This window comes from Neodiprion fabricii, chromosome 4 (genome assembly GCF_021155785.1).
Source record: "Neodiprion fabricii isolate iyNeoFabr1 chromosome 4, iyNeoFabr1.1, whole genome shotgun sequence".
NCBI classification, from domain to species: Eukaryota; Metazoa; Arthropoda; class Insecta; order Hymenoptera; family Diprionidae; genus Neodiprion; species Neodiprion fabricii.
Genome location: NC_060242.1, coordinates 34915493 through 34939975, shown reverse-complemented (window position 1 = coordinate 34939975; position 24483 = coordinate 34915493). Strand labels below are relative to the sequence as shown.

At 37.5% G+C, this 24483-nt stretch overlaps 3 protein-coding genes across 9 annotated transcripts in view; 1 reads left to right on the top strand and 2 right to left on the bottom strand.

Moving 5' to 3' along the window:
• The window catches only part of LOC124180828 (afadin- and alpha-actinin-binding protein-like), a 52743-nt gene that overhangs the window by 2646 nt on the left and 25614 nt on the right, over nt 1-24483 (top strand). The window contains exon 7 of one of the 5 annotated variants that reach the window (XM_046566670.1): nt 22266-22644. The exons of 3 other annotated variants lie outside the window; for them this stretch is intronic. The gene's annotated coding sequence lies outside the window, so the exon portion shown is untranslated. Of the gene's footprint in view, nt 1-19126; nt 19151-22265; nt 22645-24483 lie in introns of those variants that run through there. One more of the 5 variants, XM_046566671.1, reaches the window with a different exon arrangement.
• LOC124180827 lies at nt 93-3063 on the bottom strand. The gene is made up of 3 exons (XM_046566666.1): nt 2327-3063; nt 1491-2223; nt 93-1448 (listed from the first exon to the last, which is right to left on the bottom strand). Exons 1-3 carry the CDS (start codon nt 2438-2440, stop codon nt 1318-1320), a joined length of 978 nt encoding a protein of 325 aa, XP_046422622.1. The 5' UTR covers nt 2441-3063; the 3' UTR covers nt 93-1317.
• Nucleotides 5404-18581, bottom strand: LOC124180821. Of its 3 annotated transcripts, XM_046566651.1 has the most exons (10): nt 14955-15282; nt 12566-12569; nt 10380-10938; nt 9923-10054; nt 9062-9807; nt 8816-8962; nt 8438-8696; nt 8220-8331; nt 7962-8107; nt 5404-7841 (listed from the first exon to the last, which is right to left on the bottom strand). In XM_046566651.1, the coding sequence occupies exons 3-10, from the start codon at nt 10935-10937 to the stop codon at nt 7794-7796; spliced, it is 2148 nt and encodes a 715-aa protein (XP_046422607.1). In that variant the 5' UTR covers nt 10938; nt 12566-12569; nt 14955-15282; the 3' UTR covers nt 5404-7793. The 3 variants fall into 3 exon arrangements, with proteins under 3 accessions (XP_046422607.1, XP_046422605.1, XP_046422606.1); XM_046566649.1 differs by lacking the exons at nt 12566-12569; nt 14955-15282 and adding an exon at nt 18383-18581; XM_046566650.1 differs by lacking the exons at nt 12566-12569; nt 14955-15282 and adding an exon at nt 12633-13063.

The following is a 24483-nucleotide window of genomic DNA, read 5'->3' as shown; positions in this document are numbered from 1 at the left end:
GTACAACCAGTTTTCATTATGAAGCTTTCTTTTGTAGATGTTGAAAACCATTTCCTATAAAGATACGGAAATAAAATAAAATCGTTTCCCGATGGCACAACTTTATTGAAAAAATTTCGTTGCACATGTACGTTATATTATTACAGTTGTGAAATGAAGATAACTAACCTAGACTTTCTAAACAATTCTAAGCCCGTGTTGGAACCCTAATAATAGTGATAAATGCGGTTTCTATGGATTGTTCCATGCATGGAATAAAGTTTTTCCGAATTTTTGACAGTGAAATCTATTTTTTGGATTCAATTGCGTAGTGATCATTCTCAAGATATACTAGTAGGCAATATCAATTTAAAAGTATTGAAGTATGAATACGATGAAAATAAATTAGCCATGCAAGAGGAATTACTTACTTAATTTAATAAAAACTGAGACTGCTTGGGTGAGTTACAAACCCTGTATAAGGATGTAAAAATGTGCTTATATGTTCTTGATAGTGTTTCATTGTCAGTAACATATTTTCCCCATTCGGGTTCTAAATGTGGAGGAGATCAGGAAAAAAATACATATTGAATTATGACTAACTGATAAAAAATGTGAAGGAAATGTTGCCTAGTCTAAAAATATAGATATTTACGTAATAACGAATGGTCAGCAATATAAGCGGCAGGCGTAAAAAAAAATATGGCCCACGGTTTTCGCAAGCAAATCAAATACCTTAATAAGATTCAGGGAAACTTTTGAAAAAACTTATAAGATAACAAATAAAAATAAACATGAAAAATGTCAATAGGTCGAGCTCTACTATGTTTTTCGAAAACGGACGGTCTGATTATTCTTTATTTTGGATAAGATTTTTGCTAAATGCTACCAAGCAAGTATCGTACCATTACACGTTTATAAATTATGGAAACGATAGAAACGGAAAATAAAGATCGTTACTGAGTTTGAAATTTATATACAAACACTATAAATTGAAAACATCGAAAACTGGAGCGCAAATTACGAATATGACAAAAATCAAATACCCAGATTATGACCAAGTAAAAAATTATCAGCGAAATCCAATCCAGATTTTTTACCACAAGTTGTTTTTCCTTGAAACTTTTACTGCCCATTGTATAAGTATCTTTAAAAGATTCTTATAAGAGTTTTCAAATTGTAGGGATTATTCGTCCTCGAACGCTTGTCTATACATAAAATAAATTAATTTCAGGCTTTTCCAGAGGAAAAGAAAAAATGTAATACCGATTGATTAGAATCAAGAGTTCCACTTTGGGAATTTCTTTCACCGAGTTTCAAGCCTTTGCATTACACATATTACATCCTAATTGTAAGAATATACGAGACTGCTACGAGACATAAAGATAAGCTACAGCTAATTCCCGCGGCTGCTCCTTTAGCAACTTTCGCTTCGTCGACTACCGAGTTATTGTTTTTTTCGGGGACCTGTGGACACTTGCCGTCGGCATCAGGGTAGATTTCGTTGCAATGATTCCCTTCTTTGGCTTTCTCAGGCTGATGCATTTTCTCAATAAGTATTTCGTTGCGATTATACTCGAGGTGTTTGGTATATCGGAGTGTCATGGAGCTCGCGTTGTCGCCGCATGTGTCATTTACGTCGATGTAATCGCTGATGACGTTCACGGAGGCGCGGATAAACGTGCAATTCAATACCTGGACGTATTCTGCCTTCAGACTCATGTTTCCCGAATTTTCGAACTCGAACATTGTGTTTACCAGCTTGATGGATCCATGTTTAGAGTTCTCGAGCTGGACGGGACCTCCGTTGACTGTTATCCGACAGTTGATAAACGTTACGTTAAGTCCCTCGACGTCGAAAATTTCTAGGGCGTGCAATTTCTCGATCGTCACGTTTATCAGAATAAATTCATTGATGTTGATTTTTTTTAGGGTTTCCTCGAAAAATTCGATTTTCGTATTTTCTATACGAAGTTGACCTATTCTGTTGACACTTGTGAAACTGGAGTGTGTGATGTTCGGTATGTTACCGATGTTCAAAAGTTTTATGAGCCTCATATTTTGTACACTAAAAATCGTTGAGAGCTGCAATTCTTTTGTCACGTTTTCCACTGTCAGGGATTCCACCTCGTTTTCCAGTCCGATTCCAGTTTCCGATATAGTCACGGAAACGCAAGAACTTACTCGGACCGAAACAGGGTCGAACTCATTGCAATTCTCAGACATGGAAATGTCGTTGTTATCCTGAAATAAAATAAGATTGGCACTGGGTAATTTAGATTTCCCACATCCTGCTTATCTTAAGAAATAGTTATTACATTGAAAAATTGACCGTTCGGTGACGTACCTTGTCCGCCGGACATCTATGATGCCATAGTTTTTCATCCTTGTCGCATGGATCCTCTGCTCTCAAGCCAGCAATTATCGTGAAACAAATTGTTATCGTTAACCCGATCTTCATCGTGATTTATTTCGGAACCCGTCTTGTTTGAATTTATTTATTTGTTTGTATATTGTATACGATATTCTTCTTTCAACGAATAATTTTCTTTGGATTCGTTCTCGTTTGCACCCCTCGGTTAAAATCGGGGATATTTCTAACACGTTATTACAGTTGTCAAATTTTTCCTTGATGGTAATGTATTCTCTACTATTGTGAATGCATTTTTATAAACGAATTCGTTACGCTGATGTACTATTATATTATAAAAAAATCGACCGCGCACTGTTCGGTTCGAAGCACAGTGAAAGGGGTGACGAATAAATACTTTATTGATATACCCGATGTTTGCACTCGTACCTACTGTAAGATTTGACTCAATTATAACGGACAGCTTTTATGCGCCGCTTTTTACAACGACTGACTCATGTCAAGTGATGGCCGTGGTTTATATGTCTCTGCATCGAACTTCGGTCGCATCGCGGTTAATTAACTTCCTTGGCTGTAGTTGGAAACTCGTTTTCCCGCATCCTGTAACAAGATTCGACTAATGATTATTTTGTATCTTCTTGAGCTTACGCGAACGCGTTACTCATTCACATGCTGATGGGTATTTGGGAATTTCCGTATAACGACTCGTATTCACACGGATAGAAAAATATTGTAACGTTCTTTGACGTTACGGAAATAAATATGGATCCGCGAGTTTGTTTATCAAGTCAAAATCAAAAGCGTGAATAATATGTTGTGAAAAAGCTTTAATTGCGAAATATGTGTTTCTCGTTTTAAGTCTGAAACAAGGCTGTTTTTACAATAATGTTGGTTGACGCAGCAACCTTATTCTTTTTAAAGACACAAGAGGTTTATAAACGTCTTTTATCTATGATGACTACTAGATCATTAAAGAGGGGGCAAAACGGGTGATTTCACCCTTTGTAACAATATTGTAGATTTTACATCTCCTGTGGTGAATATATCCATGTACAGCACTTTTTGGAGTTTAATCTACAGCCGTTGTGGCAAGATTTACTAATTGGATAACAAGAGTTAAAAAACCAATAGTAAGAGTTACAATATGCTTAGGTAGATCTACCAGAATTGATACGTTGATTCGACTGAAAAAAAAATACTAACCGTACCTATATTCACCACAGGGATGTGAAATCTACATTATATTTTTTCCGTGAAGTTACTGCAATATTTTATTATAGCCGAGATTTTAGTCTAGACTCGACGAGGAATTGCTCATAATATTGTTTAAACCACCGTTCGAAAACCCGGATAATTGTGATATACAATTACAAAACTTAAAATGAAAACTTTGCAGACTACGTCAGTACTTGCGGAAAAATAATATCCGCGTATGATTCATTTCCGCTTACTGCCACTGACAAGGATAATCAAAATTATAGCGATAAACAATGAAATATGAAATAAATTAATTACATCGTTAAGCGGTAAATATAATGAATTATCGCTGACCATTTTGATAGTTATCTATTATTTTCTTATTCTTCATTACAATCTTCATTTCGTTTCTATTATACGGAATCGAATGTAAAAGCAGACGCTACGCATTTCCCTTTTCATATCCTCATTTTTTATGATCTATTTGAAACCAAAATGAAACTATGAAACGAACACGCGGCTGGAAATTTATCTGCTAAATACTAAATTGCTGTTGCGAGATTTTCCCAGTCCCCCACCTGGTTTGACTGCGGCGGAATGTTTGACGCTAATTGTGAACCGCCCAAATCAAGTTGAAACACCCCCCCCCCCCCCCCCCCCCCAAATTGAATCTTTCTCACTGCACTGTAATTATACAATATACGAATCGTTAATTTTACATGTATTTTCCTATTCCCTGAAACGAAATCTATTTCAAAATAATAAATGCGCGATCGAAAAAAAAAACCTGTAAAGCGGCGTGTCTAAACGTTGTATAAATACTAGAGTCGCTGTAATAAGCGATCGTAATATATTTCAAGTTATTCGCAGATTGGCAATTACAGTTAATTGTAACGTTGTTACGTGCAGAAAGTTCGAAAGGAAGACTAGCATCAGTAAGGTTTCAATTAAACTTTGACTATTGTAAGGGTATTCGACGTTGAGAAATCGTCCAACGGCTTGTAGACATTTTATGAAAAGAATATTCTTTCCATTTTAATGAGCCTGCGTATTGTAAAACTTACAGTCATATTTACAGTACCTTCCATCCATGAAATCAGCGTCGATGCAAACCAACTGTTGCAAACATAGCTAAACCCCTGAGGGTTCAAAAAAATAGACAAATGCAATAGCAGATTGAATCCATTTATTAAAAAAGTACAAAATCAAATAAACGTTCAAAAAATTAAACGTGAATAGTCATAAAGGGAAAAAAATTGAAACGAAGAAACTTATCTTTTGGTAAATGACCACATGCTGATTCACTAGTTTGTATGTGTATATGGGGCATTCTATGGCAACTCGACCAATGATTTTCCCTCACTAGTTTTGACTCTCTTCACAATTTTTGATACGATCCTCCCGTCTCAAAAAAATACATCTGAATTTTTTTAGATTTTTATCTCCAATCGTGAATTTTCTATGATTATTCAAATCCATCTAAAAAAATGGCACTTTGTGAAAATCTCAAATAATTGTCAAAAATCTTAATTTCCATTCCGATCATTTTCACATCTGTCCCATAATGGGTAGTTTTTACTATTGTTTTTTTTTTTTTGAACGCTGAAAATTTCGAACAAACAAAACACCATGTCTCAATATTACAACATTTTTTTCAAACATTAACAAAATTCTGTATCTAAGAAAAGAATTGCAAAAATTCTGTACAGAATCTTTGATGATTATTCAAAAATTAACTGAACGTTGAAACGCGGTGTTTTGTTTTTTCATAATCTTTAAAGTGCTAGAACAACATAGAAGAAAAAAAACCCGATCATGCGACAGGGTCAAAATGAACAGAGGAGAAAGTAAGATTTTTGATAATATTTGATTGTGAGATTTAAAAAAAATGCCGTTTGTTAGATGAGTTTGAATAATCAGAAAATTCGCGATTGGAGATAAAAATCTGAACAAATTCAGGAGTAATTTTTTGAGACTGAGGAATCGTATGAAAATTTGTGAAGAGAATAAAAATTATTGAGGAGAAATTACCGGTCGAACTGACATGGAATGCTCCATATTGTGTATATATACATATTGAATAAAAAATATTAAAAAAGTAAACATATACTTTAAATGTACCATCCACGTGTCAAAAATCGTGTGACTATAGTTTGAAGGTCATTATGTCATATGTCATAAATATGTCTACCCAAGAAAATGCAATTTCACACGTTTCTGATGGTGCGTCAGTTAAATAAGGTACAGAAACACGATATATCACAGGAAAGAGAGAGAAAGATGAATAGTAGTAGTGGAAAAAGTAATAGTAGTAACAATAATAAGAGTACTAACAATAATAATAATAGTGATGATCTTAATAGTAATAATAATAGGAATAACAATATCCGAATTGTATGTAAGGCCAAAAATTTTTGTGTTCTGTGGAATGAATGGCACATATTTGTCTACGTCAATAATTACAGCCCTTAACTTGAAATCACATTATCGCGATGAAAATGCACGTCTGTTATACATATTATTTATAATCTGTCTCGAGGCGAAACGTACGATCAAGTTGAATTTTTCTAATGATCGAATTAAGGTGTTATATTCATTCGCGTTGAGCATTCTTCACGAGGAAATCAATCGAGTCATTCTATTTCTTTCGCAAATGTTTACAATGCAGTTAGTGTTTCGGCTCTGTTTCTCTTTGAAGAATCTCAAGAAAATTCTCTTCAATACGGGTGAGAGATGCGTGGGAATGACGCTCTGGTCATTACTATACGAGCAGATCGGCATACGTTATCACATAGCGAAAGTCGATTGTAAAATTGATAAAACAACGAATAACGCTTGCCTGTACTTCTATGCGTGTATAGGTTATTATAAAAATATTCAGCGTTATACGAATCTAAAATAGTAGATCGTGCACCAAGGGAGTAAAATTGCCCGAGGCTTTAAAATGGCTTGCTCCCGAGGTGCACGCGATACTTTATATACCCCCTGCCATGTTTTCCGAGCTTCCGAGCCGACATATCTCATGGGGTCGTATAACATTCAACCCAAACTCAACCCAACCACGCGTCCCAAGGACTAAAAATAAGCAACTTCCACTTTTAAGCCCTGAGAATCCGAGAAGGGAGTAAAAGTCGTTTTTACTCCCTAGGACTTAAAAGTACTACTTTACTCCCTGTTCGGAGGCATCTAAAAGCGAGGAAAACATTCCAGTGGTATATAAAAATATATCTATGGAACTGCTCTCGTCCTTTGTACATTATATATACAATGCTCTCTCCGTAATTTCCGCACCTCGGGGCTGATTCATCGAGAAATTATAAAGAGAGAAATTACGGAGGGAGTACTGTAAATTAAATCATCTGAAGTGATTTAAGACTCTATATTATTTAAAACAAAAAAAAAATATTACGGCTTGTAGGTATTTTTGCACTGAGATAAAAATAAAATTAAATCGACTAAACTATCGATCGATGACACGTTTGTTACCTTAACAGCGTGTACTTCCAAAAGTCGCAAACCAAATTTTGCCATGAAATTTTTGGGCACACGCATTCCATTTGCCCATCCAAGCGTCCCCTTAAAAAAATTTTTGGGCGACTCGCAATATTTATCGAAATATTGAATCATTCAAATAGAATATGTGTGCCGAATTTCATGGCGATATTCGGTTTTCAGCTTTCGAAAGCTTAGCACTTTAACATACGAGTAGATAGGGTAGACCCTAGTTCGGTCAGCCGTTCCGGTATCTGCTGCCGGTTTGAGATTCATATATTCCTGCATAACATTTAATTTTGGAGATTTAACCCCTTAACTGTCAGTGACACACATATGGGCAGAAAATAGTCCTCCCACTTTTGTGACGTAACACTGATGTGAACGTTTGAAAAGAGACAACATACATTTACTACACCGATTTGGCTGTAATTTGTTTTTGAGGTCGTTGAATTGTAGGATAAATCTTCAAAAAAAATCTTATTTTCACCTAACTGCTAAGTGGTTAAACGGTGTACGATGAAAATGTTATATTACATGCTTGTGGCATTCTCGTAATGTGAGATTTTCAGCAGCTACGTTAACTGTGTTTTCTGTTCTTCACGCAACACATTCTTCTTAAACCATCCCCGTTCAGATAGAACCGGTATCAATCTTGTAAGCGTAGCCTTTTCCTCCAGTCGGGGTCAATAAGCAATCGGCAATCCGACCGCTTAGGCGATAAACTTTCATGGCCTGTAAGGTTATCACCCATCTAGTTACCAGTGCTGGACGTATTGCTACCGCATTCACCGAGAATAACCTGCGAAGCGTCAATTGCAAATATTAAATAACAAACGTCCATGTTTGCTAACGCAATTTTACGAGGTTAATCAACAAATCAGAACTCCGAGCAGTTGAGACAGATGGTGTTTAAATTTACCTCAATTAATTTCTGCTTCTTTAACATCTCCAATGTGATATGCTCAATGTCACAATAGAAATCTGGCTTATATAGCAATCTACATATCTCTACGGTAGATTTCTCCTCGCTGTGGCATTCCACAGCGACATGAAGAGGTATCTTCCCTGTGAATGATCGAAAGAAAGTTGTTCAGACAATGTAGGCCATGTTGAAACAGGTTAAACATTTTCAAATTTCATATTCAGTATGGAAAAGGGTTACAGCGATCGGACGCACCTTTGATGTTTACCGCCGACACATCGAACATACTGGACCCGACCGACATAAGTTCTTTGAGAATGTTCGCGTGGCTGTCTCCTTTAGCCGCCAACAAATGCAGCAGCGTGTCCTGAAATTGAATCGTAGTCGGTTGTCAAAAACAAGCATCCGCTTCGATATCGTCTATCGCGTTGATCGAATCTCCGGGAAACACGGTTAGCTCAAGTTTTGCTTACCGAGTCATGCGTGTCGTATCTAGTAGGCTGGATGTCGACAGGTATCGTCGAGTTGGTAATGCTCTGTATCCAGGCCTCTGCTATAAAACGACTTAGTTCCGGAAGCTCGGGATGAAAAATTGCTGCCAAGTACAGAGCATCGTGTCCGAATCGGTTCTTATAACTGAAAGTTTCGGGTCGAGTTTTCATCTTTCGCACCAAAGCTACGATTCTGGGTTTCGAATCTGGCTTCAGGTTGCGTATTAATGCCATTAGGGTCCTGCAGAAAAGTTATTCAATTGATTCATCGGTGCCAAAATAACGGAGGAAGAAGTGTTACCGAAACACCCTTGTTTCATAGGATCTGAAATGTTTATCGTCCGTTTGTGAGTTACTTACGAATCGCCCGCGGCATTGTAGCTTTCTTTCCAATCCATCATCTCACTTGCGGCCTCAGATGCTGCAGAGTTGCTTACATTTTCCATCAGACTGTCGCAACCTGGTATTGTTGGTGTTTTTAAGCAAGCCACGTAGTCCGGCTCTTTGCTACATTACACAAGTTTTTTTCCGTGAGTCTTATCAAATAATTGTGTGGAGTAAATTTGCAACGTTGTTTAAGATAGTATAGACAAATTCCAATCTTACCGTGTGGCCGTTGTGGCTCGAAATTTCGCGGGTTTCTTTGGGGTTTGAAAAATACCCTCAGTCCTCGGCAATGTTTGGCTTGATTTCGTAGGTGGCAAATTTTTCGATCGCATGGATTTCGTCGAATTCCAGGTATTGTCGCTGTCAAAACGGATTTCGCATTGTTGATCTGTCGAATGGTGATTTGTGGAGTATGTTACTGCTCCACCATTGGTACCTGTCATGCTGATTTGTTTCAGAGTTGTCTGATTGTGAATCGGGGATGGAAGAGAACCGTTCGTATCTGAACTTGTCGGGGAAGACGAAATGTTGGGTACCTGATGGTAAATTCCAATTGTGTTTTCGTTGTTGCCAAAGTCGCAGTTTAATACTTTGCTTTCAATAGAGGTATTATCGGCCATTATCGAACCCGGCGACGGCAAGGCGTTATATGGGGCCAAGTTCCGAAAGGTTTCCGCGTCGATAAAATCGGTAAGTACCTGTGACTCTAGTTGGTAATCAGAGCCTGGGGAGTCGATGAAAAATTGTTTCCCTGATGAATTGCTCTGCGTTTCTACGCTATTACCATTCGGAAGCCATTTATCATTGCAGGTAGTGAGCATGTTATTTGTTGGCGAGTTATGGAACAAATATTGGGTGCTTTCGTCCGGGTTCCAGTGGCTAGAACTTCCTTCTGGACTATGATTCGGGGTGTCGCAAATTTGCGATGTCGATGGTGATAAGGGAAACCCCTCCCACTGAAAAGGCTGTAAAATATTTTTGAAAGACTATCAAAACTGGCCCAATAATTATTAATTATCTAAATCCGGCTTGTTTTAAAAAATTTTCATATCTTCAATTTACAATAGAATATCACATTACCGTAGGCGAGAAGTTATTTGGGCTTGATTGCTCAATGTGTATATCTGGAACTGTAGCCATGTTTCTCGATAAGTTGCCCGGAGTCCAATTGTAGTCATTTCCAAACGCTTCAATGGAATTTGTTTCACAGAGCTTTGGATATTTGTAAAATAGAATACACACGTTAGTATGAACAGTCATTCGTTGATTTGCAGCGTGATTAAATTCTTCACAAATTCTCTTTAAATAATCGTAAGGTAAATCGTTAGGTGGTTTTGATCTATTTCCTATGTAACCAACATACTTATTCGCTTCAATTTGCCTAGGATAAGAAACTACAAAGTTAATGTGGTACTTTACTAAATTCTGAAACGTTTGGAGAAGGAATCTTATTTTTCAAATGAAACTTGTAGTGAAATTGGATCAAGTGTCCCAGAATTTCGAACATATTATAACTGGCTTAAGTATTGTTATTCACCAGTTTAGCCACCAGTCCATCGAAAAGCACTGGATCCGATTTGTATACCGAGTTGACCGCTTCTTGCAAAGTATGGTCGTGTAGATTTAAGGTTGACTGGTAATTTCCTTCGATTCTTCCACGGTCGTTCGGATGGTAGGGTTCTGAGCGCTTCTTGCTTGCACGACGAGGAATGTTCGGACCTCGCGCCACGATTTCATCCCCACTTGAATCTGATTCAGAATCGGATGCACCGTCGCTCGGTGCATTCTCCTTGGTGCTCGTTCTCGCAGAATTCAGATTGAGCCCCTTCAACCCCTTTGTCATGCCTGAGACTTGCGTGTTGTCACTCAACTCCTCATTTTCACTGTCGTACTCATCGTCGGACGACGTCTGCTCGGAGTCAGAACTTTCCGGCGATGATCTCGAGGAGTTGCGTCTTCGAGACGAGTTGTCCGAATCAAATGACGTTGACGGCTTCATTCGTGCCCTGTCGATGCTCGCACAACGATTAGCCGTATCCTCTGACGATGGAACGATTCCTGGGTCCACGGACTCTGTTACGTTTTCACGCGGCATTCTGTGAACCAATAAACCGATTGTTATTTCGGCTGATCCGTCCTTCTTTATTCAACAATTACTTGCTATGAAAGGAACAGTCGGGCGGGACAAGAAATGCTTAAGCACAGCGAGTGCGTTGACGCTTTACTTAGGGCGTCCTATCATGTTCTTCGTAGAACTTTTCACAACTTCTATTAACGTGGCAAATTTTTTTCTGTACATTCACACTCCCGGTCTGCTTCACTCTATAACTTGAACAGATACAAGTTGCAAAAATATAATCATTACTCAAAATCCGTGACCCGTTCAATCGAGATTTGAGATTGGGTCTTGAGTCGGGTCACATCATCGTGCTTCTTAATTATCGTTTTAACTTATACGCACTGGTAAAAATTGGTGCAATCAGACTGCAAGTTTACAAATTCGGTGCAGCAACGTAAATTACTATGTATTTATCTTACATTTACATTGAAAATTTTTGATTTTACTAAAATTTTATAGGAAAAGTACAAAAAAAATAAATGATAATTCGAATTTACTAAATTGTGTAGTAAATTGAATGGTAAAATGTGTGGTGAATTCAAATTGTTTGGTATTCGAATAAAATCTACGATACAGAGTAAGAAGTTTTATACAGAAATATTTAACAGTGCGATAACGATGGTACAAAGAGATTTGAGTAAGTGGTTAGCAGAGTTGAAGTTGAAGAATAAATTGGCCTTTAATTAATCCGACCATTTGATAAAAGGCCATTTGGCAATCGCGTTTAGTACATTCGCGTGACACGAATTCGTAATTATCCGACTATTCGATTAGTTTTAACTCTCAGAAAAGATGGTGTACCTGGATTTGGCTTAACTGCATTCAAAACATTAGATTGTTATTTTTATATTGGTACGAATTGAAAAATTTTACTAATTACGATTTCCTAGAATCGGATCCATTTCTTTATTTCTACATCAAATGAAAATGCATCGGAGCGTATTTGTTCAGAATTACTTATAGAGCGGAGCTGTTAAGCCCTTTTCCTCGTTTAAAGTAGGTGTACTTCGATATTTGGCACCCTCTTAAAGCGCGGCTCGAAAGTTGATCGGGGTATTTCAAAGTGAGCGAGTACTTAATGTATTTACGACTTTATATCAAAGTAAAGTGGTCATCTACGCGTTCACCATGGCGCTCCATGTACGTTAAATCACATCGCTCCACGATTGTTCTACATTTGCCGAAGATGTCTGAAACCGTCGGTGATAAATAATGGAATTGGGCTCAAATTAATGTTTGCTTATTTGACGTATTCGAAGCGATAAACCTGTAGCCAATAATAATTCAAAGCCAGTGCATGATTTCAATTGCATCGGAATTGTTTTTTCTTTGAAATTGAAAATCTTTCCACAGTAAAATTCACCATCTCTTATCTACCGTTTGTTTGAACACATATAATTTTGAGTCATTAGGACGGATGTCAGGGTTAGGCGTTATCACTGGGAGTATTGTTTTTCCAACTAATCGTACAACTGGCGGCTGTACAGAGTGCAGCGTTAAGAAATTTATAGAACTTGGCTCACACTGACGGTTACTAATTTAAGAAATAAAAACTGACGCAACCTTGTGGAATTTAAATGTATTTCAAATTTTTCAACGCTCGCATCACTTTTCGAAATACACTTTAGGACTAAAATTATAGATCAGAATTTTATTCGATTTACGATTCACCTGCTCAACGATCCACAAACTTTATCCAAAATCCTCTATACCGTTCGGTACAGTCACGACGATGTAGATAAACTCAACTGTTCTTCGATAATTTAAGGTGAACCTCCGATTCTCAGTTTTCTCGAATTACCGATTAAACGTTTGTTTTTTTTTCTTCTTATTCTCAGTTCCCTTTTACTTGATCGTGTCTTAAACAAAAGCTTGGCGTGTTTTACAGTCTCTCAATTTTCGCTGACGACTCTAACCGGCGCAAGTCAACGAATCGTCGGGTTTCCGTTTATCGTTAAAATATTCTCTGCGCCTGTCACCAAAATCATGAAAAAACACACGAACCAAGCCTTCGTCAGTGAACCGGCCGGGTTAATTAAAAGAAGAGAAACTCCTGCGACCGGAACCAGGAGCTTCGGGGCGCTTTGCTCGTCTGAATTGAATTCGGTATAGTTGGTCGACAGTGCTCCTTCTGCCAACCATGACGTTTGCGGCGTGTGCGCAGTGGGGGTAAAGCTACATGCGTGGGGAGTTACACAACCAACAGTTCACACAAGCAAGCGTAATTTTCTTACTTGCCTTGAGCGCTAATTATAGGATTATTTACTGCAACGATATAACGTTGTACACGCGTATTTACAGCAATTATCGAAGATACGGCAAATATTTCGAGCACTTCGCGTCAAATTAGCAGCCCCTGTACCTCACCCCCTGCGATTTTGATTATTTTTTAGTACGATGTGTTATTGCCGATACAAAAAAGAGTCTCGGAATTTTTATCAGATTTTTTGTTAGCCGGTGGTGAAATTTGAAAGAGAAAAATCGAAAGATCAGTTTCGAAATTACAATTTTTTAAACCTGAAAAAATTCACACACACGGGCGGCCAAGGGGAAGAGTGGGCGGAACTTAAGTCTATGCCCCTCGCGTTCTATGGCCCCCCACTCTGCACTCCGTTGGGACCAGTCTGCTTGCACTTGAACGGTCCGAAGTTCTGACGTGCGAGGAATATACGCGAATGAGATTAGGATACGTTTATCCAAGGAGAGGTTGGCACGTATTCATATTATTTAAAATATTTATTGCTTATGCAAATAATAATAAGTTGCAGAAATCATTGAATAATCTTCGAGTTTTCAAGAGATCTATTGCATAACTCGTTGCAGGAAAGTGAAAAATGTTACAAGAGAAATTACCCGAAACAGCAGTTAGCTAATTCATGACTAAATGCCAGGGATGGGCGATATCAAGCCAAAGGTCGATTCTCAGGATCGATTCAAATTGATTTTGGAAAAATCGACTCAGCCAAAAAATCGGACACAAAAGATTGATCGTTATTTTTACTTTTTAGTTTAACTGGAAACCGGTAGCTATATTGAAGATTAAAAATCGTGTCACAAAAATGTAGTACTTATTCAACAGTTTTGATATTTAACAGTAGTTTGCTTTGGGTCATATTTGTTTATCACAGCAATAGTTCTCATTTACATATTACACAAATCCAGCCGACTAGGTGGGAAACTTTTTTTATTAGTTGTGATATTAGATTTATTCAGCGCTAGAAATTGGTCGATTCTTTTCTATTCTCAAACCTATATTATCCATAAAATACAGAACGCCAAAATAGACTTTCAAAACGTTTTTTAATTGAACATTTAAGAACCTTCCGATCCTTGCAGACTTGGAATCGATTCTAGAAAAATCGATTAGTAAATTATCAATACAAAAGATCTATTTTCTCGACCCAAAAGTTCGATTCTTGAGTGGATCGATCTGAAATCACGCATCCCTACTAAATACATTGCCATCAATGATCCAGGTCTCACCACGTGGAGGTCGCTGCGATGAAGAAACCCACCCTATCCCGTCCCAACCTCTCAACCACGCCAGGAAAAATTAAAAGTGTTACATATATGTATATACATCGATAGATATGCAAAAGAAAATTAGTAAATCAAGAAAATTGAGTTAGCCATGCAGGAGTATATCAGAAATTGATAGATAAGGCGTATTGAAAAATCAGCGAAATCTATGGTACGAAACATAATCAAAAGTAATGGCGCGTCAATAAATAAAATATATACATTCGATCGCGTGGAATATCATACTTTTCCTGTATCTGTGCCGTGTATTTCGTAGAATTGTGAAAAAAAAATTCGTTCTCGTTTTATTACAACGGGAAATTTGCTCATTTTCAGTGCTGTTTTCTACGACTCGAAATTCGGAAAAATACACGGCACAGATTACTCCTACGCCTTCAAAATGCTTCTAACAAAAGTTCGATATCTTTATAAATGTCGGAGAAAACTTGCATCGCGTGAACGTCTGCAAGCGGCAGTTCCGCCGGGAGTAGGCAACGTCCTTAGAGTGTCGGATCGAGGAACGACGGTTTTGCACAGCTGGCTCAGTATAGGCAAGATAATGGTAGAGGAGAGGGGTTGGATCCAATAGATAAACACAATAAAATAGGTAACGGTAATAGTATCAAGTATATTGACAAAATGCGAGCGATATTAATTACAAGCGAGCAATTCAAGAAATTCGGTAACAATTAAATCACGGAAGAAATTCAAACACAGCCAGAGAAAAGTTATGAGTGAGAATTAACAAAGTAACGGGACAAGGGAAACGTGATGAGCAAGAGAAATACGTATGTTAGCGATATTATTACTTGAAGTAACAATCGGCATGGTTTACAAGAATCGATCAAGGTAGGCTAGCATGCAATCCACAATCTAAGGTTCTTAAAGTAGGTTAACAATGCAAGCGAAAATAGAATGATACAGCGAGAGAATAGTATTATCGCGATAAAGAAAAACAGTCATGATAATTTGCAGGTAAAACAGAGAATGTTATAAAGAATGAAGGAAGCAGGAAATATAAATAATAATAAAGAAAGTAAGAAATGTTACAAGCGACATAAGGAAGCAAGAAAGTACAAGTCAATCAAATAATATCAAAGTTAGATCAGAGATTCATTAATTCAATTCAACGGAATCGTATAGTGATCCAAATTCAAGGAAACTAGATACTCGATAAAATATTCAGGACTTAAAAAATATAATAGAAAATATAAAATACTACGTAGTTTCTAGCTTGAAATATATGCGATAGGTATGAAAGGAATAACGGTAAGATATAGGAAAGATACAGATATTCTTAACGTATATAACGAAAAGAAACTCTTAGAAACATATTACAATGCGATATATTACAAGCGAGAGGGACTACGGACAAACTACGTACCGGCGATAATAGAGAAAAGACGTAGATAAGAAATGTGTTGTTCAGTAAGTACGGCGCGTTACTCCATTATTACACAAAACATTCGATAACAAGGCGACTTAATCAGATCACACAAAAAGATAGAGACAAGGTAATAGGAATTACAGTAAAACGATAGAAATGAGATAATAAGAATAAGACAAAATGAGAGAATTTATAAGCCGATTAATTCGTCGATCACCGCAAAGAACAATAGGTACGCTATTCAAATAGAGCAGGTAATTAGGCAGTTTCTATTAAAGCAGAAGCAAAGCGATAGCAAAACCCTGTAATGCAGCGATATTAGATAAGCGAAGCAAAATCAGGAAAGGAAGTAATAGTCACAGATTAAATAAGTAAGCTGACTAGTCGCGAAGTTATTTGCGGTATTAGGTTAAAAAAAATAAGGTAACAGACGAGCCCGCGTGGAGAAGAGAGAAAATAGGTAAAAGATATAGACAAGATACGATGCAAATAAATTTGGAAAACCTCACTTACGTGAAAAGAAAATACAGCAGAGAGCAGTTGAAGCGGAAGGAGACACAAGATATGGAAGGTGCGATAAAAGAAACTACTATGAAGCGAAAACACGTCTGAACGGTATAACCACTGGACGCAGAATGCGTCGTGTCGAGGGATGCTCTGCGCGATCCTCGCCGATTTTTGGCGAGCTGCTGTCACGTGATCCTATCCTTCTCCTGATCGGTCCCAATTGGGCGAGCAAGTTACGTAAAAAGGGTCAATAGGTATGGTACTTTGAACTTTCGATCGGTTGAGCGATATGTAGAGGGGGTTTGTCGTCGGCTGGTTCGCGCTGGGCGCGAGAGGGGGAGGTGTACCCCTCGTGATGATGGTATTCGACGGTACGATGATCTTACTCAATGTTGCGATATCGATATTAAAAACGTAGAAAGTCGCTGCCTGCTCCTCGCCATGCTTGTATTCCCCACCCAGTCCATTTCTCCTGTGTCGCAGCTCGGTACTCGCCCCACGGCACCATCGTACCGAGACGACCTGGTGGTGGTGATTACCACACGGCCCTTTCATCCATAACTCACCAGTCTGACATGGCTGATACCCTACTACTCGGGTCTGGTGGCCACGCTGCGATCCTTCGACCAGACATGTGCGTCGGACAAACATGCTCTTACTTGATGGTTGACGGCGAAATAGGCGGTAGGGTTGGTTCGGCTCCTGGCTGATAAGTTTCGTCGACGTTTCGCGTATCCGACGGCGACGCATCAAAGTGGCTGTAGCGATAATCAAGGCGGTTCGGCTCCTGGCCGATAAGTCTGGTCATTGGAGGTCTGTATTGGTACCTTGCGCTTCGCGCCAATATGACCCTGTTCGCAATCCTTGCAGACATCCACCTGGAGTTGGGTTACGATAGTTTGTCCTCTGGCTGACGGTATAACGTTGCTGACCCGGTCCCTGATCGCTGCCTTGCGATATCTGGTTCTCTCTAACGTAAGTGATGTTCTGGGAGGTGGCACTTGTAGTGCGGTACGAAAGACAGAAAATTATATGCTCATCTAAATTTAGCTAATCGTTTTTTTTTTTTTGAAGTATTGGCCTCAGACGTGCCTTCGCTGTTTATGCGTTATTCTGTGGAGGGAAGAGTGCGTTATTAAAACCCTTGTGACGGGATACGAAATACCACCGAGGGGCTGGTCGCTTAAGGAATCATTTAACCATCTCATCCGAAATCAGACAGGGAATCGCTGGAATTCGCTAGAAATCGCTCGAATCGCATGATTCCCGATTTCCTCGCGATTTCTGAAAATGTATAGGAAATCATGGGCAGTCACCAAAAACATCATTTAATTTCGGGAATCATTCATCCACTTTCCAATTAAGCAAGCATTTGTCTCCTGTTATAAGCGAAGAAAGTTTAAGTATCCGTGAAAAGAGAATAAAAAAATTATTCCACTTTCTTTAATAACCTATTTTATTGATTGAATACTCACGTATCCGTAATCGTAATTTAATTATTGTTAATCTATAACAATTAATCGATGTTCACTTCTTGATAATCCAGAACTCAAAGATTTCGGGGAAATCACTCGTAATCGTTGGAATCAGCAGAAATCACACGAAATCGTTGAGTCATCGAATTTGCGACTGACCAGCCTCTCGCATACCACGCGATAACATATATATACGATTTTTGAAATCACGATAAATATAGTTTAAATGTCAACAGGTTCTCGTGAAAAGTTTGTATAACGGAATTTCTAGACACGAAACATGCATATTATTAGGATATTTGGTAGTAATTATTCCAAGAATAAGGCGAGAGTATCAGTTATTGTCACGTTTAGATCCAATTATTAAACCTTTTACTTTCCAAAATTATAAATTGATGGTACCACTTGTGTATTTCTCGACGACTAAAACCAGTTGCTAGCGGGTTAAACACAACAAATTAATTTTTTTGTAACTTCAGAACTAAGGATCGAACGGTGTACAACCAAAAAAGCTCAATAATTGGGACACTCACCTCATTTGTATCACGTGAGTGAATACGCAGGAATTGATAGTGTGCTGCAATTGCGGTATCGGTGCGTCAGTATGACTGTCGAGTATCGTAAAAAAGTAAAGTAAAAGATATAAAGTTAATAATTTTGACGATGGAAAGCTGTATTGTACAACACTCATGAACAACCGCATATCAACAACGTTTCAGATTAAGACTACTCTTCATACACACCCTCATCGATTCTGGGGTTCCACGAGATAGCGTATGACTCATGCAAAGCATCTCAAGGTTTAGATTTTTTCCTTACTTTCCGTTGCAATAATAACGGCTTTCGAGCTGGTTGCACGTACGTATTACGCATGCGACACGTACGTATATAAGTTATATAAATTACATATCGTGGAGTATATATGTTGAGTGTGGTAGACAACCCGGATTTAACTGACTTCTTAAGTAAGAAGTTGAGGGAACGTTGTCTCGCGAAAGTATAAGACGTGAAATTACACGGATTAACCGATAAACTTGAACGAACAATTAGCTCGTCACCAATGTTGCAGCCGGTTAGAATATTTGAAAAAAATTAATCAGGCAAATTTTGTATGTAAAATGGTATATCGAAAGGTCGCACGCAGGGATGTCAAGATATAGAATTTCCCGTTTTTCGTAGGTACACACGTAAATGCACAAACGCAAATCTCGAAATACGGTAGAAAAATAAAATTGCTAATATATATATCTACAGTAAAACTTGTCGTTTTATTTTAGGCGCAAGTTTCACTCATTTTACCGGAGTTTTTCGGTTCCTCGAAAGCCTTGAGATTCCCCCCAATCGAGCCTGAGCTCCTAAAATTCTGCGTATATAAATTGAATGTCGAATTAGCAGAAATAAAAAATGTAATTGTCGAAAAACGTGCCTGAAGTTGACCGCGTACAAAAAAAATTTCGGGTCAAGATGACCGACAAAGGGTTTATTATTGTTAAAAAATTGAATAACAAAACTGCCAATATCTACGATTAGCAATATTTATTGAGTATTTTCTTATTGACAAAATGGGGATATATTTTCTAAAAATAGAAAGAAGAAAGAAAATGTTATCGACTACAGCATGTGAACCCAGTTCGAATTTGTGACAAAATCATCTACTTGACATTTATGGCTAACTCACGCAATCGATGCAAAAATGAATACGAATCGAATAACTTGATAGCTGAGAAATAACTATGATTGTGAACAGTTGATAAAAACGGTAATCGATGTTACAATTGTTAATTATAGCAATTAATAATATCCCATTCTTGTAGGTAAAAAAAAAAGTACCCAAAGAAAACAAAATCATGTATAAGTAAAAATTGTTCGTAGTCCAAGAAATTCGTATACGTGTAATATCGCTGCTGGTTACCGATCGAGCCGGTTTACTGAATTTTAAACAATTCCAAAGTAGCGAACCAACAACTTTTCTTCAAATCGAGGAACTCCTTCAACCTCTTGAATAATGAATAAATTTTTCATCAATTTTTGTAAGTACGATTCGCACAATGCCTGAAGGTATTTGATTAGTTTCGATCTCTTCTTCAGCTCATCTTCTACGATCTCATCTGAATGTGATAATATGATATATATTATGGTAAGCAAAATTTATTCATTCATCTTTTGCTGCTTTGTAACGGTACAGGTGGATGTCTAGACAAATCTTGCCTTTCTATACTTGAATGCGTCTCCGTGTGTTGTAAAAAATATTTTTCCTCGAAGAAACGATAAAAATAACCAAACCATATTCTAGCACCTATTTTCTGCTGGCAGCGAGAACGTTTGACCTTTGTCATCTCGCTAACTTCGGGTTGTATATGTATAAGTTGTGTTCGGTTGCTTGCAATTTCTGTGCATATTATGTATCTTTTCTGCATCTTCGTCGACATGTGTCACGTGATCAACAGAGACGAAAACTCAATTTAAGAGGGTGCCCTGCTCGATTTCGACATTCACCCACGTATCTTCAAATATCGAAGTCACGTATCTTAAACGTGAAAAATTTACTTTTGCGATTTCGTATAATCCCTGCCATTTCTTTACTTTTGCGTCAAATGAAAATTACTTGTCATATTTTTGTTCAGAATTGTGTATAGAATGGGGCTGTTGAGCTCTTTTTTGCATTTCAGATACGTGGACTTCGATATTTGGAGATATGTACGATAACGTTTAAATCTATCAAGGCAGTCCATTGAATTATAAAGATGATTGACTATCTTTTGTACTTTAGTCACGATCATAATGTGGAATTGCGAGGGGCGTTGACGGCGTGGTAGAAATAAATATGTGTAAAGTTGACTCACAGATTGGGCGCATGTCTCGTATTTATAATTATCTTTTTTCTGATTTCCCGAAGTAACTGAATGAGCCGCAGAGCTAACACCAGCCGCAATAAGTGTGGTATCTCTAAGAAAATGAAAAATGGACGTGCGTTAAATTCAAGTTAAAACTCTCTTAGAGTTGTATGTAGGTGAATCCATATCATATTTACAATTGAACAATAAAATCACGTCATATATTTTATTTTCTTATATTGAATATAGAAATAATTGACACGTATTTTTTTATTTCAACGCGCTATGCATAATTTCGGAGTTGTGAATTTTTCGAGTTTCAAAGTCGAAAAAATCAAACTTTCTTTTTTCTGATTCTTCAAACAATATGTCATGGAGAAACAAACATTGATAACCGGTCGCTATTTCACTGGATAGCTACAGATTTGATGCGATGCGGAAATAGTAGACTTTGCGACGAAAAGCGATAGCCACTGAGGTGAAAATAATCGATGAATCACAATTAGTGGAACCAAAAAAATAATCGAACATGACTCGATTAAATTGGTAAAAATTAAGAGATTAATCGATTGTTTTGTATTTTTATGAAACGGTGGATGTGAAACAAAGATTTTGTAAATTTCAGTACTTGGTCTTAATGGCGGAAAATTTTTTTGATAATTTACAGTTTCATGAAAATATTTTTCAATTTCAGGCAAAAATATTCATTTATCTTTCACTGATTATATGAAATAGGTACTTAGTAAGTAAGAAAATGATAATAATTTCGTAGATAAACGATGGCCCAATGAGAACGTAACTGCAGGTGCACAGATTTGACAGAAGTTCACCGCATTCACCGCTAAGTAGGAATGACTAAAACATCGATTATTTTAAGCCATGCTTAGCCGGCGCTAATTGTAAGATCAACGCAATCAACGAATCAACGTCTAAACGATATGTGAATGAAATCTTGAATCAAATATTTTCAGGCACGTAAATAGTTGTAATTAGTAGTAACATCTGTCCGAAATGCAGTTTGTTGTATTTGTATCCAATACTAGTTGCTCGTATCATCAGAATCAATGTTCCTGTATACAAAATAAAATGAAACAAACACACGCACTTCTTATTGAACGTAAGAGGCTATAATTAATTAATAGTTTTTCGCAGCTCGAAATGAAAAAATATAAAATATAAATATCCATAAATTAAAGCTATAAGTATCAGTAAATTGCTAGAAACTCCGCGTGACAGCAGAAATTTATGTAATTAAAAAATCAGAGTTTCCGTGTATTTTCAATGGGAAATCTTTACACGCCTTGGTCTAGGACTTAATATTAATATTAAGGGCTCAAACTTTCAGGGAGTTTTTTTTTTTTTCTTGTATTTCCAACAAAATTTCACGATAGGACCGAAAAAAAAAAATATTCGGAAAAAAAAGCACCACAACCATTCAACGCTGCAGGAAAATTGTTTTTGTTACAACCTTGACTCAGAGTTACAACCACGATTTCTGCGTAATATTGAATGCATCTAAGATATAAATAAACATTGCACGTCCCGTAACACGTACCGATTAACATAAAAATTTTCTCAACAGTAAACACAGTGCTGAGGAACAACCATCTCGTTTTGGATGTTAGGCTATTTGACTATACTTGTGCATGCAGAGTAGATCAGGATGTCACGGATGGACCAAAATCGCTGACAACGCCGGAAAAATTATGAACCCTTACTTCAAGGACTCGTTGCCAGATACCGACGTCAGGTTTCTGGGTTGCGAAACTGTTCCAACAACCGCGAATTGACGTCAATGAAAACAAGTTTGCGCAAACTGCGTAATGGGTGCCTTCCCAGTCTCCGTTATTACTGGGACTACAATAGTACCACAGCACCTGAGGTTTGCTGCCCTAGCAGCTTGCATAACGAACCATTCCTCGATTGCTTGAATCCAATCCGATGCTAACCGTTTCAAGGTTCCTTAGAACGTTCCTTAATTGCTTGCACTTAACCTTTCACAGGATAGACAGTATGGCGATGCGTTATTAGATACGTTGCTGCCACGGTGCGCGACACTATTTCGTCTTTCAACAGAAACCTGTTCCAGACTGGGAGCGACGATCACTCGACGTGTCGAATCCAATCTGTTCGTGTCGTGCTAATTTTCTCGCTTAAAATTCGGACGTCATTTCAATTCGAAATGTGTTTTACTAGGATTGTCACTAATTTTAGATTGTAAAATTCCTCGACTTTTCCAAGTTTGTTAGAACTGAAGTTACAATGTTTCACATACTTTGTGTGCAAACTATGAACACTAAAATGATGGAGAAAGGGTGAAAAAAAAAAAAAACATTAATGAATTGCCATAAACGATATTTGCCTATTTAAGTTTTTCATTTGTAACTGAATCACACGTGGACAGATATAATGCTATAACTAATTAGCTGATACTGTGCAACATTTCATCATCAGTTTTAATGAAAATTCTAAAAATTCTAAAAATTCTTTAACTTTTCCATGATTTTTCTCGCAACTTTATCTCTACCATTATTGTCACTTCATTTGAACCACTGAACTCAATATCGACAGAGTTCAGTGATTTGAACTTTGTACGTGGGCGTTGATAGTTAGACATAACTTCGGAGTGGAAAACATATATCACGACACACGTGAGGCGTGAACTTGAAATAATTAAAATTATGAGTATTTTTTTCTAAAAACAGTTATATTTGTTAATTAGCCGGAACAGTGTATAAAATAAACTCGATAACCTATCATTCCCAAATAATATTCCAATTGCCGTCTTAGAGCCGGATAAATGTTTGACAAATCAATGTGGAAAATCGTCTTTGACAACTGGTAAGACATATTTCACTGAACGTAATTCTTGCTGTCAGGCCATTAGACGCCATTTGTTTTACAACAAATGAGGAATTCAAGTAATTACGCTGAATACTGTAGCTGCAGTAGCAGTTCAATTTATAATGTTGATGATAATAAACATTGCTGCCAATAGTAATGACCAGGCACGACCTGCGCAAATGTTTTCCCATTCATCACGTCAAGATATGTGTATACATATGCATTGCAATTCGTGGAAAAAGCTCGATGCGTTATGAACGCAATCGTAACAGTTAACAAATGTGTTTACGGGCTAAATGAAAACAGCGCATTTAGGTTCTGTTCACTTTCGTGTTGCGAGTCATTGTCCTTCTGTCGCTGTAATTACAATTACAATCAACGCATGGAAGTCAAAACCACGTAATTAAATCAACGCGTCCGCAATTTTGCGAAGCCAGTAGGCCGTATAGGATTGTTGCCCTCTGTTACTGCGAAAGGCAATGTGAGTCATCCTGAAATTTTACCACAAACATTTACCTTGTTCAATTTATTCATACATCTTGGATTCGTAAGCTCGCGTAACGAAACAAGTTTTCTTCAATCTCGATGTTAACTCATAAATTGTCAAAAACAGTGAATTATTTTTACCAACCGCGGGATAATGTAACTATTTATAGAATCAATTTGAATCTTTCGTCCACGTTATCACCATTGACGGTCGAGTAAAAGATCATTTTCCTGGAAATATACGGATAAAATACTACTTAGTCCGTCCTGATGACGGCATTCCAGGACTTGGAGTTCCGGTAAGCGGATGGGACTTCGGACGAAAGCTCTTTGCGTATGTTGTCCGGTTCGATACGTTTTTGCAATGATCGAGAGAGGCACCTACCATATTTTGTGCAGAAAAACGACGATCGGATTTCGGCATCAGTGCTCCGTCATAATTCTTGTCAATTGAAGATCGATGATGCTCG